The sequence below is a fragment of the Fundulus heteroclitus genome, chromosome 5 (assembly GCF_011125445.2).
Source record: "Fundulus heteroclitus isolate FHET01 chromosome 5, MU-UCD_Fhet_4.1, whole genome shotgun sequence".
Taxonomy (NCBI): domain Eukaryota; kingdom Metazoa; phylum Chordata; class Actinopteri; order Cyprinodontiformes; family Fundulidae; genus Fundulus; species Fundulus heteroclitus.
In genome coordinates this window covers 24,766,650-24,785,584 of record NC_046365.1, presented here as the reverse complement: position 1 = coordinate 24,785,584, position 18,935 = coordinate 24,766,650, and the positions used below count along the sequence as shown (strand labels likewise).

Genomic DNA, 18,935 nt, shown 5'->3' with positions numbered 1-18,935 from the left:
GGATAAACGAGGGATATTATACTTTTCTCTCACCAGAAAGAAATTTGCTTGGTTGCAAAAACAGTCGTAGTGTGGAAACTGACCTAGCGCCACCTGTGACTGTTTTACAACTATACCTGTAAAGCTATGAGGTGCAGGCTAGTTACAGCAGCTTGACTAACCAGCAAATAGCAGCTTGTTGGTTTTAAATTAATCATGTTTTACGTTCTGGTCAAATGTTTGAGATAACCTCTTATTTATATTCTATGTTGTTATATAGTGAGAATCTAATAACGGCAAATGCCGTAGTTATTGGTTTTTCAGTCGCTTTTAATAAAACTTTACTCAAATTTAGTTCTCAATCCTGTTTTTTACCCCCATTAAAAAAAACTAATGCAAATCTTCACAACCAGAAATATTTATGGCAGATATTTCCACACCAGACATTAAATGCAGACTGAAAACAAATTGAGGACAGATAAAAAAATTACACCTACAAAAAAATTTTATTACAATTGTTTTTACATTCTTTTTTACAATATCATTCCAGAAAGAAAAAAAAAATACATTTCCAGGCTCAGATTTCCAAAAATGGCTGGTCCTTTTTTTTTTTTTTAAGCCCATTTTAAAGTATAGATTCAAAACTCAAATTTGGTGACATGCATTTCTTAGAGGCCTGACGTTAAATTCAGAACCTATAATAAAAACACACATCCTCTAAGGAAAATCCAAATATTTCCTTAAACATATAACGCACTTAAGCCAAAATCAAAACTATTTTTTACCCTGCTCACTGCTAACCAGCGGCTCGCCAGGATTTAAACCAGGTTATTTTTATCCTCGCGTCGCTGCGGTGGGGAGTTGAATTACACGTCTCAGGGCATAAAGGTTAAAATGAAAGCGAAACAGATTGGTGGTTCCTACCCAGAGAAATGCTTAGAGACATAAAACAATAAATAAGTCAGCTCTGATTTTATTATACAATTTCTGACCTAGACTACACAGTAAAACGCTTGTATTGTTGATCTGACAGCAAAATATTCATTTTACATTTAAATCTGACACTACAGTTAAAGATGCCCCCCCCCCCCAAAAAAAAAACTAACAAATATTACCCCACTTGTATATAAAAGCTGTAACTTCTTAAGATTACTTATATTTAAAGCTATTAGTAAGTGCTTTATGTCATTCAAGTATACAAAATATCACAACCAGGACAGCAAAAGATTCAAACTATTTAGTCACACCAACTGACTGCAAAAACAAAAGCCCACAAATCACATCAAAATAAAACCACTGCTCACACAATATAGGAACACACGTATAAAATCGAATGCATCAAGTCTCGTGTTCCCTCCTCCTCAGAGGTGCAGGGGGGAGAACAGTTTCCGGGGAACGTTGGGGTCGACGAGTTTTCCCATCAGGGCGTGTTGCGGCGTTTCATTCCTGGAAGAGGAACCGTTCTCCTTGTCCACCACCAGACCGCCGTAACACTTTCTGCACACCGCCTGGTACTTGTCGGCGCCGCCGATCACTTCCACCTGTACGGGCAGACCAAAAATCCAGTTGGCTTCAGTGGGAAAACGTAATATTCTGGTCCATTTCACGCACTTAAACTTAAATATGAGCCAATTAGCCTCACACAGTCAACATAAAAGAATAAATAATGTTATGTCTGCAGCGAGTCTGGCTACAAAACTCCACGTCTAGCGTTTTTTTTTTTCAGTGTACATTGGTTGTTTTTGATCCAGTCCATAAACCTCCAGGGTGTTTTGGTGCCGGCCTCCTCACCTCCTTCTCCGCACCTATCCTCTTGGTGTAGGCGGCTTCTTTGTAGCACTGCATGCAGACAGCGTGGAGCTTCACCACGCTCTCGGCCAGAGGAACCAGGTTCAGGATGTTTCCAAAAGGCTGAAAGAACAGGAACACGAATGCTGAGGATGTGCAGCGTGGACGTTTACATTTTCAGGGGGGAAAACACAGAACCTCTTCCTTAATAATCACCGTCATGACGGAAAGAGATAAAATAGTACAAGCTGGTTCTCCTGTGTCAGTGCTTCTGTTTATTCGTCTCTTTCCTCAATGATGGCTGGGGAAATATATGGAGAATTATTTTAAGTAATATCGTTTATCAGCATTCAGCCTAAAAAATATTGAGATATTATTGTTGGTCCATATCGCCCATCCCTAAAGACGGCGTTATTCTGTATGCACTGATGTTTTTTTTTTAAACCATAGAAAGTACTCCCCTGGCTCAATGTGCCTGCATTTTAGCTAAAACCTTTCTTGGATGAAGCCATTGATAAAATGCACTTTGTGTTCCTATAGAAAGTACTCCTAGCTTGTGTTCAACTGCATCTGTTTTCCTTTATCATAGAAAGCACCCCCGGGTCAGAGTTTCTGTGTTTAACACAGGAACTCCTAGATAAAGCCATTATTGGAGCCATTGCTGACATAAACATGATGTGCACCGTTTTTCTTTCCAATAGAAAGTACTTCTTGCTCAGTGGACCTTGCATGGAGATATTTTTGGCCGGTTGCTCCTTTTATTATAGGATGACTAAATTAGGCCATAATGTAAAGCGCCCTGAGATGAAACTGAATTGATTTCTTGGTAACTTTTCAAACATGAACCAAAGGAGGATCAATCTCTGGTTTTTATATATTTTTGTGGCACTTTCAAAGAAATTAAACACGGTAAACATACTGACTCTAGAACAGTACAAACAAAAGAAAAAAAAAAAAAGAAAAGAAAAAACAGAACCTGACCACATAAGACTGAAAAAAAAAAAGAGGATGTGTGAGGAGGGCTGGTCGATATGGACCAAAAAAATCTAAATATTTTTAGGCTGAATGACTTTTAAGACTAAACTTAAAACTTTTCTTTTTGACAAAGCTTATAGTTAGAGTGACTCGTGTTACCCTGAGCTACCTCTATAGTTAAGCTGCTATAGGCTTAGGCTGCTGGAAGACATCAAGGTCTATTTTTCTCTCTGCTGAATTATCCTACTGTTCTCCAATTTGCATCGTTTGTTGTTATTTCAGCTTTTAACTTTTTGTTTTCTGTCATTTTTCTATTCATAGAAGGTACACCTGGTCTGGCGTTCTGTTAGCTGTGACATTATCCAGGGGAGGCAGATCACCTGCTACTACCATACAACATAGAAAGGATTCCTGGATCAATGTGTGCTTCTGTGCTTTTTTGTCTCTCTTGTTGTGTCTCTGCTCTGTCTTCTGTAACCCCAGTCGGTCAAGGCAGATGACCGTTCATACGAAGCCTGGTTCTGCTGGAGGTTTTTCCTTCCCGTTAAAGGGGAGTTTTTCTTTCCACTGTCGCTTCATGCTTGCTCAGTATGAGGGATTGCTGCAAAGCCATGGACAATGCAGACAACTGTCCACTGTGGCTCTACACTTCTTCAGGAGGAGTGAATGCTGCTTGTCAAGACTTTGATGCAATCAACTGATTCCCTTCTATAGGGAAAAAAAAAAAAATTGACCAATCTGTATAATCTGATTGAATTAGATTTTGGAGAGTGCCTTGAGACGACATGTTTCATGAATTGGCGCTACATAAATAAAATTTAATTGAATGACGACGCATGATATTTATCTTGATGTGTTTTTCTCTTCATAAAGTAATTATAAAAAGACATCTAATCAAAGATTTATCCCGCATGTCTCACAGGCCCATTTTCTAACAAACAGCTGTAGATTAAAATGAGAAACGGCTGAAATATAACCTACTGGAATACATAAAGGTATAATTATAATATAAGAAACCATCTCGCTAGAAACTATATAGTCTCATCTCATATCGCTTAAAAGAATCTCTATTTTTTAAATATGGATATATTCCCCAGACCTAAGTGTGAGGAATAAATATTTATAGAAATGCGGACAGAGAATGAGGACTGAAACACCTGGACATTCACAGAGGTTCATACTGTAAATGTCTGATTAGGCTTTATGTTTGATTGCTATTTTGTTAATAAGAATAAGAGAAAGGAAGCCAGGACAAGTGGACTACTAAAACAACAGAAAAACATTACCTAGCCCTTAAAGAATGACCACTTGATTTCATTATGATCACAAAAGACACTGTTGTGTGTGGAATAAGAAGTCATTCATTGACTCAACGATCTGCTGTTCCTGCTGATTGTTTTCCCTAAAAAAATGTGTGGGACGTTTTCTGACGTCTGCTCCCACAGCGCCGCTCGGTGTGAGACGCCACGGCACCCACCTTCCTCTGGAAGGTTGCGTCCAGGGCCGCTACGATCACCGTCTTCCCTAAATTGGCCATCTCCTCGCAGAACTCCACGGCGTCTGGAAACTACAAGGAGGAAACAGAGCGGATTAGTTACAGATTCTTTGTCTCATACCTGGGGAATCTCAATCTGTTTGTTGGGTGTGACAAATATCACTCTTATGACGGACAGATATAGAGTAGAACAAGCCGGTTTGTTCATAGAAAGTACCACCGGCTCAGTTGTTCTATATTTAGTCGTGTTATCCTTCCTGGATGAAGCTATTGCGGCCATTGAGTCTCTCTCCTGCTTGCTTTTCTTTCTATAGAAGGTACACAGGTGTCAATGGTTCTTTATTTTGTCTCCATTTCCTTTTAAACTCCAGTTAGGAATGAAAGCTAGCGGCTTAACCTAAGCAGGTTCTGGTTCTTCTGGGTGGTTATTTTTGGATAAAGGGGAGTAGCTCCCTTCCACTGTCCCCAAGGGCCTGCTCAGGGAAGGAAGCTGGGCTTCTTTAGACTTTAGATGTAATTTGGACTGAAGTGGGCTTAGGTTTGGCTGGATAATACAGGAATGAATTGGATTATTTCAACTTTAATCTATACGGAATATAATTCAATATCACTGGCGTGTATTTGACCCGTCTGTCTTGTGAAGTGTCCTGAGGTGGCATTAGCTCTGAACTGGGGCTCCAGAAATAAAATTAATTCAGCCATATTACAAAATCTGACCTAAACGAGGAAAACGTGAGGCAAATGGCTAAAAGTTAGAGTGTTATATATGTTTTCTGAGAACAGAACCACACATTACTCTTCCTCTGTTCCAAAACTAAATACAAAGTTGATCTAAGGCGCTGAAATAGATGTTCTTACAGTTTAGCACCTTTTGCAATGTTGTGCTTAAGTTGATAATGGAGTTTTAAGAGTTTTTTCAATTTGAGGAATCTCATTTTGATATCAAGATTCTTTGCTTTGGTTTTCAGGCAGCAACTATCTGACGTCATGCCACAGCATCTCGATTGAATTCAAGTCTACTTCAACTAGGCCAACACAAAACCCGTTAGTTTGCTGGAGTCGCCAGTGTGTTTCTGATCATTGTACCGTGGCGTGCTACTGAGCTTAAGGCAGTAAAGTAATGGATGAACATCCCTGTTAGGATTTTAACATAGAAAGCAGAAATGAGGTAATCCAGGTCCTAAAGAAGCGACAGAGACCCAGATCATCACACCACCACGTTTGCCTGTCAGTTTGCTCTTCTTTGTCTGAAATCCTGTTTTAGTGTCACGCCCAAAATGTTCCCATTCTGTCGACACAAAGTCTGTTGGGCCGAGACCACAGCTTGACACCCACTGCTCTGATTTTTTATGAAAGGTGATGGGAACGTTTAGGTGAAGACTAACGGAGATGCTTTGCTCACAAACTTACAAACTGTCCCTCATCGATGCCGATGACGCAGGCTTTCAGGGCTGCAGCTCGAACATCTCCCAGGCGGGTGGCAGGCATGGCATCCATGGTGTTTCTGAAACAGCGGCAGGACACAAGGACAGAAACGGTCACAAAAAGGAAACGCCTGCATTGTTTCAGCGTTTACGTTCTGAAACGTAGAAGCAATTTAGGTTCAATCACGTCGGTCATCGTGGCAACAAGGGAAAAAAGTATTTAAACAAACAAAATTCTCTAATAAATAAGATTCTTGTCAGGTTCAAACACCTAAAACAACTTCTTGTGTTGTTAATGAATGTTTTAGGTGTTTGAACCTGACAATTCTTTAATTAACAGGTGCTAAAATATGCAAAGATATGTGTGGTGGTACCAGTTTCTGTTGTTTTTTTGCCACTTTTTACTACAGATGCAGCAATCAACTGGCCAGAGATCTGAATCAACCAATCAACCAGCTGCATGTACTTTCATTGTGCTGAATTAAATCCCATGAAGGTTAGTGGCATATATATTTTCACATCAAGGGTTATAATAAAGTAAATTTATCATAACAGATTAATTTCTTACTCACTCCCTCTATAAAATAACCTGGAGAAAAACTAGATTGGGCAAGTTGGTCAGCGCCTCTCTGCTTTTTATTAGGGTTTGACATGTGGTGGGTTCTGCCATCATGGATTATAAAAACCTATTCAAATTTTGATATTTGTAAGTAATCACATTTATTCAACATGTGTGGCATTGAGATATGACTAGAAAACCTCCACCAAGGGTCAGCTTATGCACCGCTATCACAGCTTCAGAGTCGACTAAACATCAGGACGCAAGAATTTCTGAATATTAAACTGCCTGAAACTCCCATTTTAGAAATAATAATAATAGTAATAATAAATCCACTGTTTCAGCTATGGAAAGTACCAAACATGAGCTTTTTAGCATGCTGTACCTCAACTATATGGTAATAACTGTGTATTTTTTCCAACTTTGCCCTCAGTAAATGTCACATTCTTCTGCACACCCAGTTTTATATGCATGTATGGAAATATTAAAAAACAAAGTCTAAAAGCAGAAGCTTACTTGTCATGTGTGGCCACACCCACGTCAGAATACCGGATGTCCTTGGCATATTTGATCAGCAAACACTTGTACTGGGCCACCTGGAACCGGCGCACTCTTCTCATCAGCTCAGTGCTGCAAAATAATAATAATAATAATAATAATAATAATAATAATAATAATAAAACTGTCAATAATCTGACTGAGCATAAACCAACAAACTGGTGAATTTTACACATAAAAAAAAACTTTTTCATGATATTAGAACTGCGGTTTTCACTCACATAACCATGCAACACAAGCATTCATCCATTCATTCTTTGAATCATTATAATTATGATGACATTGCACTTGCGTCTGGCTGGATCTGAATGTGACTGTATGATTGTGTTGTAATAAACTGAATTAAATTTGGAACAAAAAGTCTTGAGAGGCAATATGTTGCAGTGTAAATGGACTTTATTCACACAAAAATGGAAAATGTAATCGAAATATAATCCTAAAAGTGATCTGATTTTAATGAACAGGCCCTAAAACGTAACGCATACCAACACAGGAAAAATGTGAATGAATGAATGGGAGCTGGGTAAACAATGCCGAATTGGCGGGAGGGTGACGTTTAACCGGAAACCTTAACACAGACAAAGTCTAAAATTCATTTCCAACACTAAGGGTGAGTAAAACAGACACAATACGTTATTAATTAAAGCAATAAATCAAACTTAAGAACGAATAACTCACCTTTTGCCTGAGAACATCGGTCCAAATATAATCTAAAAACAAGACGTAAAACATCGGAACTGTTAGTTTGAGGAAGAAGCAGCTTTTTAATTTTTTTTCTAAATCAGCAGCTCAGTTTGTTTATTCTCTGCTTATGGTGATAATTTAGGTTTCTCCAGCTGCTACTGACCTGAATCTGTCCGCGGGATTTCTTCGGTGAGTTTTCCAGCCTTATTGGGCAAATTGGCGAATCTAAGAAGTCCATTTCGATTTAAATACACGCGTAATAAAATACTTCAGCGGCTGAAAGATAAAATAAAAAGAAACAATACTGTGCGGAGAGTAGCTGCCAGAGGACGTGCAGGAAAAAAGCTTTGAATGCCGCGCGCCCGCTTAGTGTCGTATTTATTGCACCAATGGCCGTCACGTCACGTGACGCTACACCACCAATCAGTTTGGACCCTCCGCTATGACGACCACCCCGCCACTTCTTTTCAATGCACGTTTTGTGGCGGGATCATATACGTAGCCGCGTCGTTGGGCGCAGGTTCGCACGTCAACGTCACCGCCATATTGTATGTGGCAGAAAAAAGTAAAGTTCTGTTGTAGTGAACGTGGATCAGAGAAGATGCCTCATTCCTGTGCTGTATGGAAATGTATTCGGGCTGATTTCACTACTTGTATCTGCCTCCTATAAACTAAAGCTGCACCATGTTGCAAAACTGGACACACTAAAGCTGCAGAGTGGCAACACTAGGAACAAGCTGTGCAAGACCATTCTTTTTGAAGGTTTTTAGCTTGCATACAGTACAGACTACTGTATTTAGACATAGATGTGCTTATATAGATTTTCAAGTATTATAAATAAGCCAAATAAATAGCTGTGTGATTATATATATATATATATATATATATATATATATATATATATATATATATATATATATATATATATATATATCTTTCTAAGCAATTCCAAAATGTTTCAGTCTAACTGCATTCATAGAAGATATGGTCTATCGTTTCTACATCACGTTCACAGAATGAGCATTTATTCAATGCACTTTGTTGACTTTTTGTGGCGGGATTTATGAGATGCGGTTCATTTGGCACAGTTCAGCTGAAAGAGCCGAATCTTTTTGTGTGGAATTAACAGTTATTACTGCTGTTGGTACCATAGATGAGTGGATTTTAGTTTATTAATCTTAGACAAGGGGTCCATTTGCAGCTCCTGGACTGATTTTCTCTAACCCCTAAAATGCTTGGAAAAAAAAAATGCTTTCCAGCAAAACAACAGCCCTAAACATGCAGCCAGAGGTACTGCAGAATGGCTTAGGTCAAAGTGCATTGAAGGGAACATTTAAGGGAAGTTCACATTTAAATCTGTTTGGGAATCTGTGGCAACAAATGAAAATTGATGTTGACAGATACCATGCAAATTAATTGAGCTTGGGCTTCCATTCAAAGAAGAATATAGGAGGAACCATGCATGGCAAGACTCGCAAAACACTCTCAGCTGTAACTGAAGTAAACGGTTGTTTGATGATGTATTAACTGGGTGAGGCTCAATAGAAATGCAAGCCACACTTTTCACGTTTGATTTGTAAGATGCTTTGAAAACTGTGTCCTTCCCCACCTCTCAATAATCCACTACTTTGTATTACTCTGTCACCTAAAATCCCAACACAGCACACTGAATTATGTTGTTGTGACGTGACAAAATAAGTTCAAGGCAGGCGAACACTTTTGCAGCTCCTGCTTTCACTTTACAGTCTCAGTCCCTGAAGTAGCAGCATGTTGAGCCGGGGGAGGGAACAGAAAGCTGCCATAATCATTGGTTCCTCTTTGAATTTCTCGTCCGCCTGTTGACACAACACATTTGTTTAAAATTGCCTTCAACTGTCCTAGTTAACTGAATCACCACTTTTTTGTTCTATTTTCTTTCTATATTTTATTCCTACTTGCTCTTATTCTGTTTTATTTTGCTATATTTTAATCATGTAAAGCACTTTGCATTGTCTTTGTACTGAATTGTGCTATATAAATAAATTTGCCTTGCCTTGCCTTGCCTTGCCTTGCCTTGCCTTGACCAAAATCAAGCTTCCCCCCTCAGGGCTGTTCAAGCTTTGAGCAGAGGGTGGTATGGAGCACGCTGAGTGCCGAGCCGTGTGTTTACACGGTGAGGATCAGTGGTCCAAAGTTCAGATCTTCAACAGATGGTGGTCAGATTTTTTCCTTTCTCAGCGGTGATCAGAGCCATCCTGTCCAACAGAACGATGCATTGGATGGAAATGGAGAAAGACGTAAGAGTTTAACTGTTTAACTGTTTATGCTGTAATGTCTGTCTGGGCTGACTGGGCTAAAAGATAAGGAAGGTAACGCTTGGCTGGAGGAGCTCAAATCAATGTGTGATTTCATGACAAAGTGATCAGAGTTGATATAAACAAGTTTTTAATCTCATCTGATCAAAAGAGGCAAATAAACAGTTTTACAATTTTATGATTGTGCTATCTGGATCTTAATTTGTTAACTTCAATTAACCACGTAGCGGAGGTTCCCACAGAGCAGACCAGTTAAAATCAGTGGCTTTGTTTTTTCCTTGTTGTAAAAAGTATTTAGATTAGATAGTCATGTGATGCTGTTTTCAAGTAAACAGTAAAGAAAAAAGAAGAAAAAACATAGAAATATAAATTAAAAATTTTTTTTCTATAAGTAATATAAAACAGAGTGATTTGCATATTTTTAAACATATCTTTATGATTATTTGTTTCTTGTTTAAACATCAAGATGGCTTCTCGCGCAATAACTACTTGATACGAGCACCAGCCCCCCTACAACCCTGAGAGGATTATTGTGGGTGGGTGGATGGATGGTCTGATGGATGGCAAAAACAGCATTGTTTTTATTGCTTTTAATTTAAGTTCAACAAATATTTTAGCCCTGGCATTTGCTGGACCTTCTTTGATGTCCTGAAGCTCTCGTCGAACCTCCCCCACTGAAATTCATGATGATTTAAGAAAATGTTGGATTTTGGTGCAATTTTTGTTACAGCAACAACCTTGCTGTGAAGCCCTTTTTAATGCAAAGTAATGATGAAAGCACACGTTTCCTCTGAGGTAAACATTGTTTCAAAGAGAAGAATTATTCCAAGCAATTCAATTCAATTCAGTTTTATTTATATAGTGCTCAATTCATGATACATGTCCTCGCAAGGCAGTTTCCAGTTGAATCAGATCATATTGAATAGTCAAAAACATTTCCTATTTAAGGAAACCCAGTAGAATGCATCAAGTCTTGACAAGCAGCATTCACTCCTCCTGAAAGAGCGTAGAGCCACAGGTAGAGTCGTCTGCATTGTCCATGGCTTTGCAGCAATCCCTCATACTGAGCAAGCATAAAGCACCGCTGCCTTTTAAAGCAACCACCCTGCTCTTCCAATTCAGCGATCAAGACAAAGTGATATCAAGTGAAGTTTGTGTGATTAGGTTAATTTTCACAAACTTTGTAAATTTTTGAACTTCATTTTAATCTCTCTCTTTCGCGGTGCAGATCCAATGCACATTGGAAACCGAGGTCTTTTTTTAAAGCTTATAGGGCAAAACTGTGTACTTGTATATAGTTTTTATTATTATTATTATTATTAATCCATCCATTTTCTAACACATCTATCCCTTGTGGGGTAGCGAGGGGTGCTGGCGCCTGGCTATTACCAGTTGTCAATGGGCGAGAGGCAGGGTAAGGCAAGGCAAGGCAGATTTATTTATATAGCACAATTCAGTACAGAGACAATGCAAAGTGCTTTACATGATTAAAATATAGGAAAATAAAATAATATAAAAGCAAGTAGGAATAAAATGTAGAAACAAAATACATTTTGACATTAGTACACCCTGGGCAGGTCTATTATTATTATTATTATTATTATTATTATTATTATTATTATTTTTATTATTATTATTATTATTATTATTATTATTAAGATGAATAAAACAACTGCCCTGTGATAGAACACTGACACATGCAGTTCTTCAGAGTTGTCGGCAGAGGGCGCTGTCTGTTGTGTTTATCGCTCGCCGCCTGGCTCTGGGCCAGCTTGCATGGCGGCGCGGCTCACAGTGGTGTCTCTCTGTCAAACAGGAGCTGGAGAAGCAGTACTCACCCAGCAGGTGGTCCCACAGGATGGCGGCGGACGACGTGATCAAGGCCCACGTCAAGGCCCTGAAGGAAGGTCGGTTTGCGCTGATTTAAAACCCCGTGCAGAAAGTCGGGCCGTCCGACTGGAGTACCGGCGTTGTGCTCAATGTGGTAAATCCGTAAATCAGGACGGCCAGTCGGCTTGTTATGAATGAATATGGGAGCTTGTTTGCCTGTTCTTGGACTATGAATGTGCTTGTGTTAGTTTGTGACCGTGCTGTTGAGATGCACCTTGCTCCCAAAACATAGAGTTGGGAATTAAGAATTATATCCAAAGTTGGATTTAAATGTTTATTTTTTTCATTCATGTCACGTGTCCTTTCGGATAATAATGGAAGAAATATCATTAAGATGCTTAAAGTGCGTTATCTGCTATTTTATTTGCAGAGGGTCAAATTATGTCTTAATTAGAGATCTGACAGGAACCAACAAGAGGGTCAGACCAACAAAGCTGTGGAGGTCCAAAGCTGACAAATTAAATAACAAAAACAAAGCTGAAATGTATAAATAAATAAACAAATGCACTTAAAATGTGCCAATTAATTAAAAAAAAGAGAGAAATAATTCAATATTTATTAAGGTCGTTGTTTAAAATATCCCATCTATTTACTGTACAGCATGTTTTCTAATTTAATTGACACTTGTTTTTCCTGGATTTATTTTCAGCATATTTATTCAAGCATTTGATTTTACTTATATATGCATTTATGTTTCTTTTATTTTCCCCATGAACTTTCTCACCTTGTTTTTTTCCCCCCACGGCCATTTTTTTTTTTTAATATATGTCTCCTTTTTCACTCTTCCTTATGCATTTATGCCTCATTCTGCAAATACGGTAGTCATTCCTTCACTGGGTCAGCTCCTCTGCTATTGGTCAACCAGAAGAAAGGTGCAGGATCCGTGTGGAGATCCGTTCCCGCCATACTAACAATACTTTGGGTGCTAAGCAGAGGTCTGCACACGGATCCTGCAAAATCTGTTCCTGCAAAAATCTTGTTTCTTTTATCGATTTGAGACATTTTCTGTCAACTCAGATTTTTCCTCTTTAAAAAAAAAAGAAAGAAAAAAAATCACCTCTCTGATTCTTTTCTCAGGTACGGAGCGAGCCCGCAGCCTGGCTCAAACCCTAATCGATGTGCCGTACGGGGAGGGAGATGGGGAGAAACTAGACGTGTACATCCCCAGGACCAACTCTTTGGGTACGAAGCTACGGTTCAGATGTCCTGAAACTACTCCTAGGTAACCAATAACCGGCTTGATATCCTCTCTCTCTCTCTCTCTCTCTCTCTCTCTCTCTCAGACGTCAACCTTGTTATTTACATCCACGGAGGCTACTGGCAGTTTCTCAGGTACTTGCTGAATCCTCTCGTTCTCTGATGTCGCTCAAGGTAGCATGCTAATTAACAAAAGAAATCTTTCCAGCAAAGAAGAGTCCGGATTCATGGCCGTCCCACTCATCGATAAGGACGTGGTCGTGGTTGCCGTCGGTTACGACATTGCCCCGAAAGGTTAGGGTGGCTTATTTATGCTCCGTCCACGGCTGATCTGAGGAGGCGAAGCTGGAAATGTCAGCTATTGTGCTGCGCTTTCCTTTTAAGGGAACATGGATCTGATGGTGTCGCAGGTCCGCAGGAGTGTCGCGTCTGTCATTCAGCAGTACTCGCACATCAGGTACGAACTCATAACGATAAAGTTCACCGTGGCAGACGCAGTTTTAATTTAAAGCTGCGCCTCCCGTGTTGAATGAGCTCTCCGTGATTCCTTATTTCAGGGGCCTGTACCTGTGTGGCCACTCTGCCGGGGCTCACCTGGCTGCCATGGTGCTCTCCACCGACTGGTCTCAGTACAGCGTCACACCAGACATCAGAGGTGAGACATGCAGGACCCGTCGATGCACTGCAGGTTGTTTTGTGTGTGTGTGTGTGTGTTTTTTTTTTTGTTTCTTTTTATTATATATGTTCCTCTCATTTCCTCCCAGGTGCTTTTCTTGTGAGCGGCATATATGACCTGCTGCCCATCCTGTCCACATACGTCAACGAGCCTCTGAAGATGACAGAGTGGGTATCTCAGATTCACTCCTCTTATGGTCTGTTCAGTAAATATTCTTGTAATAATCAAACATAAAAACCCTCTTGTACAAACACAGAACCCCTTGCTGCATCTTTAAGTCTGCAGACATTTTTTTTTTGAGTGACTTAAACTTAGACAGCTTTATTTGTCATTTTGTATGCACAAAGTGCGTACAGAACGAAATTTCGTTTGCATACAGCTTGAAAAATCACAGTAAATTGCAGTAAATTTCAGGATAAGGTGGATGAGTAGGCTGATATTTTAAACATATTTAAACTTGCTAATCTGCTAAAACACAAAAAAGTGGTTCAAAAGCTTAAAATGGTCCAATTTGCCATCAAGGGAAAGAGATGAGTCATAATATGAGGGACTTTAAAGAAGCAAAATCTCTTCATTATTGCTGACTTTGTTACTACGCTTCTACGTTTAGTCTACACTACAAAATGGGAACTAAAAGTAACATTTTCTTGAAATTAGAGTATTTTCCCTTAAATTGAGCAGGTAAAAAAATTATCTGCCAATGGAATGAGTCTTTTCACCCCTAAAATAAGATAATTAGCTATACTGCACTTGAAATAAGATGATAGAGATCAGTTGTTGCTTTTTAAGTGCAAAAATCTTATTCCATTAGCAGATAATCTTATTTTCCAGTTCAAATCAAGGACAAATACACTCATTTCAAGAAAGTTTTACTTCCTTTTAGTTCCCTTTTTGCAGTGTAGGCAGTTTTAAGTAGATGCATTCTGATTGAGGTTGGAGTTTCCAATTATAAGAAACAGTTAACGTGTTGCAGTGAAGAGGATTTGCTAATTATCTCGTTGGATTTAGGATGTTGTCCTCCAGTGGGTCAGACATTTCTCTCTTTTTTTTTTTTAAAGTTGTTTAAAAAAACAGTAACAATTATTTTTATTTTATTGTTTTCGTTGTGTTTTTAAACAATTAAACATGTGAATTCTTCCTTCACTTATTCCAAATGGATCTAAACGTCATTGAGAACCCCCATATCTGTTATCTATCCTAAACTTGTCTGAAGTGTTGAAATGCTTCCTTTCACTTCGCGTTACCACATTTTTGATATTTTTACATTAAAAGATGTTGTGTGACGACTCTAGTTCTACTCTACTAGTTCGACTCTAGTTCTTTTCTCGTAGAAAATGTAGATAAAAGTGTAGATCTGATTTTAGATAGTTTGAAATCCCGCCGTGGTTCATTTCCTGATCCTGGCTTTTTAAATGGGATCGACTGAGTTGCAGAGAGCCTGGTGGGGAGGAGCTGTGCTGGTACATGTCATTGTTCGTGTCTCTGCTGGTACCAGTCTGAGCTTCGTTCCTTTGTGTCTGCAGGGAGGTGGCGGTGAGAAACAGCCCCAGCAAGCTGGTCCCTCAGCTCAAGCTGTCCTCCTCAGGCTGCCAGATTGTCGTGGCCGTCGCCCAGAACGACTCGCCGGAGTTTCGCAAGCAGTCAGAGGAGTACTATAAAGTTAGTCGCCCACAACTGAGAATAAATGCAGCAGGAGCAGCATGGTTTTTAAACTTTCCTGTTTAATTCAGATTTTGATGTAAAAATGTAACGATATTTTGCTGATTGGGTTAAATAAGACCAGGTTTACCACCTCTAAAAGTGCGTCTTTCTATTTTGAAAATGCCAAGTTGCTTTTCTGAATTTAAACTTGTCGCTAAATTACCTTTTTTGCATGTGTTTTGAAGATGCTAGAAGCAGCAGGACTGAATGTGACCATGGAGGATGTGGCGAACACGGATCACTTTAATATCATTGAGCAGCTGGTAGATGGAGACTATCACCTAACCAAGGTACATTTCCCCCACAATCATCCACTTTCTTTGGATTTTTGCAAGTATTGTAAGATTTGATCTGAACTTAAGTGAACTTTACTTCTCTACGCTCTTTATTGTGGGGGAAAAAAAGGCAGTAAGATGTGTGGCTGCATTTCCATAAAAACATGAGTGCAGTAGTATCCAGTGTTCATAGAATAGTGGCAGTAGCGTAGGTGTTGTCGGAGAGGCAGGATTATGTCATATCTCATTCGCAACTAAACTAAACTGCACACAGGAAACCTGCCGTCGCTTCTATCTATGTTTCACCATTACATACAGTAATGTCTGAATGATTCACCCCTCATTTCTTTATATTTTGCGTCAGAGCTGCCAAATTTAATCATCAGTGCGTTGCACTGGGGTGTTAGTCTCAAGTCCTTTGCTGCCACTAACAGCTTTTTTTAGGCTAAAGTTTGTCACAAACACACACACACACACACACACACACACACACACACACACACACACACACACACACAAGCATCATTCTGCCACCATGTTTCACTGTGGTGATGGTGCGTTCAAGGGAATGAGCGTTGTACGGGTTTCTGCCACAATTAGTGTTGCAAACGTCAGGCAAAAGGTTTGGTTTTTCGTTTTGTCTGACCAGAGCACCTCCTCAGCATGTTTGCTGTAACCTGGGTGTGACTTTAAGCAAACTGCTAGCAGAACTTCTTATAGCATTCTCTAATTAATGCCCTCCTCAGCCAGCATGGCATTTTAGGTGGACCTTGAAGTCTCGGTAGCTTTGCAGCTGTGATTTACTCTTTGCGTTTTAATAATGAATTTAAATGTAACAGAAAGCGACGTGAGATGCTCAAAGCTTCAGATATATTTGTAAAACCAAAGTCTGCTTTAAACTTCTCCACAACTTTCTCCCTGACCTGCATGCTATGCTCCTTGGTCTTCATTGTTCACTAATGCTTTATAACAAACCTCTGAGGCCTTCACAAAACGGAGGGTTTTATACTGAGATTAAATTACACACTTGACAGTTATGCATTACTTTGTGTTAATGGTATACAATCTCAGTAAAATACAGTTTGTAGTTAAAATGTGAGAAATGGAGAAAGGGAAAGACAGAAAAGCTTTAAAAGACCTTCAGAAAAACCGGGAGAACATTTGAACTCTCCATTACATAGGGTTACATCTGCAATAGATAACAGATATACTCAAAACAAATTTTCACAATAAACGATTTTCGTCAACTATTATTCCACCAACCTGTTGAGAGATTTGAATATTTCGGTTTTAAAACATGCGACTGTTTACAACTGTGAAGCTGTAAGCCTTTGTTTTCATGTTCTGCTTTCGCTGCAGCTTCTCCTGAAGATGATGGGGAAGAGCTGAGGATCAGCGGCCGTGCGCCCACCATAAAGACAATATGCATAGTTTCAGGTTTTCACTGCGGTAAATGTTCTTTCGTCTTTTTGAAATGAATCCAGGTGACCTCGGTTGTTCTGACGGTTTAAGTTGATTTAATGCAAAGGCTCTTCATCACGGCCGCTGCTGGGGAAAAAGTCCTAACTAAGCTTCGGATGTTTTCCACACCTTCACTTCACTGTGGCCTATTGTTGCAAATTTCACTTCCCAAACTCAGAAGTAAACAAATTACTGGCCTATTGTGAACACTGTTATTGTCAGGAAACATGGCCCCGTTGCACATTTACTGTTGTTGGGGGGGGTTGTTATGTTTGGCTTATCTCCAGTGTTTTGTATCTGGGTGGGTCTGACTGATTAATGCCATTGTTTAGTTCTCTTTTGTTTTGTTTTTTGTGTGACAATCTTAAGCATGTATGTTAGTCAGGACTGATAAGAGTATGGACATATTATTTAACCTGAAGGTTAGCGTTTTACCATAACCTCCAGCTCCACACTGAAATCTCACCCAGGGAATTCTGATGTTACAGAAGATGATATGACGGGTTTATAGTTGGACTGGATCCTGATGTAGTTGATAACAGTGACACTTTAATTCGCACTGCATAATCTAGCATTGCACGCTGTTTAACAATATTTCCACCTTGTTCTGCTTACCATTATAGTAGAATATAAAGAAGATAATAAATATTTATATTTGAGAAAAGTGGTTCAGTTGTTTTTTTTTTTTGTGTATGTGCGTTCGTTGACTGAGGTTTATTTGCATTGTGAATGATTATTTTTCCCCCATTTAAAAAATGGTCATGTTCCATGTACAGCGATTTCAAACTCACACATTCCACCTAAAGACAAACATCTACAGAAGCAGAAATGGAATGCAGCCCTGATTAATGCATCTGTTCTATGTCAACCAGAAATACAACATCTGCTGCAAAAGGAAGAACTGAAAAGGATATGTTCCCTTTAAACAAAATAGTAACTTAAACACCATACTTTATTTTATTTTTCATTTGAGATATGTGTTTCAATTGAGAATTTCTAGATTTGTACTTTAAATATCTCCTTTCAAATTCTCCCGTTCAGTGGTCGGTACAGCGTCATAAAAAATAAAGATTCATTGTAATCTAATTAAACTGTTAATGCTTTTTGACTTTGTTGTTATTCCTCGCATCAAGCTGGTAAATGTTTAAATAAAACTGTATGCTTTTCTAGATTTGCAATTTGTATGGCTACCTGGACACCCTATATGAAGTCAATGTTTTGTTTCAGTAGGGACAGGAGTGTATTTGTATAAATTGATTTACTTATTGGAATCTGTTATAGTCCTCTACAAAGTACCTTGCTATTACGTCCTTTCTCTGTATCTGGAATATTAACATTGTTGTATTGCCAACATCATAAAAAAAAAATAGTAAGGACTGGAGTCCCAGCTCCTCCGGTGTATGACCAGTCAGAGACGGCCAACGTGGCGGCGGCGAAGAGCTTCCACATCAGCAGGTGAGCTGTTGGGGCGCACATGGGGACAGGGGCCGGTACATGGGCATTGGGCAGATGCGATAGAGCGGAAAAGGAAACGGCTATGGCAGGCCGCTTTAACATAAAATTGTCTCCTGACCATCCGTGAATACATTTGATGTAAAAAAAATAAAAAATAAAAAAAAAAAACGGTTTTGACTGGTAAAAACTACATTTTGACTATCCTGAATGGTACTTTAAGATATCTGCATTTGTATTCTGACTAGTAAGAAGAACGATTCAAGATATTTTCAATGACATTTTGGAGAATCAAAATGTCGTTTGAGACGTCTCAAATGACCTCACCTGATTGGCAGACAGCAGTCACTAGCCTCGACTTTTTGCGCTTGACGTTGAAAATGTCTTTTCTTTGCTGCAGCATTAAAAGTTGTGTTAAAAACATCAGAATTAGCGCTGAATATACCTGATTGCAGACCACTGAATTGCAAATGCCAGTAAAGACGCCTTAAAGTTTCCACCAATAATGCCACGTAAATGGCATGTTT

General features: G+C 39.2%; 2 protein-coding genes across 3 annotated transcripts; one reads left to right on the top strand and one right to left on the bottom strand.

The window, feature by feature from the left end:
• Positions 1 to 595: 595 nt before the first annotated feature.
• Positions 596 to 7,835, bottom strand: tk1 (thymidine kinase 1, soluble). The gene is made up of 7 exons (XM_012849958.3): positions 7,626 to 7,835; positions 7,457 to 7,488; positions 6,737 to 6,850; positions 5,648 to 5,741; positions 4,220 to 4,309; positions 1,771 to 1,890; positions 596 to 1,520 (listed from the first exon to the last, which is right to left on the bottom strand). The coding sequence occupies exons 1-7, from the start codon at positions 7,698 to 7,700 to the stop codon at positions 1,341 to 1,343; spliced, it is 705 nt and encodes a 234-aa protein (XP_012705412.2). The 5' UTR covers positions 7,701 to 7,835; the 3' UTR covers positions 596 to 1,340.
• A 1,876-nt stretch (positions 7,836 to 9,711) lies between these two features.
• On the top strand, positions 9,712 to 18,059 carry afmid (arylformamidase). Of its 2 annotated transcripts, XM_012849957.3 has the most exons (11): positions 9,712 to 9,738; positions 11,573 to 11,663; positions 12,724 to 12,828; positions 12,930 to 12,978; positions 13,052 to 13,137; positions 13,228 to 13,300; positions 13,401 to 13,498; positions 13,608 to 13,686; positions 15,043 to 15,178; positions 15,406 to 15,510; positions 16,855 to 18,059. In XM_012849957.3, exons 1-11 carry the CDS (start codon positions 9,712 to 9,714, stop codon positions 16,882 to 16,884), a joined length of 879 nt encoding a protein of 292 aa, XP_012705411.2. In that variant the 3' UTR covers positions 16,885 to 18,059. The 2 variants fall into 2 exon arrangements, with proteins under 2 accessions (XP_012705411.2, XP_035993158.1); XM_036137265.1 differs by lacking the exon at positions 9,712 to 9,738 and having other exon boundaries at positions 11,496 to 11,740.
• Positions 18,060 to 18,935: the final 876 nt, after the last annotated feature.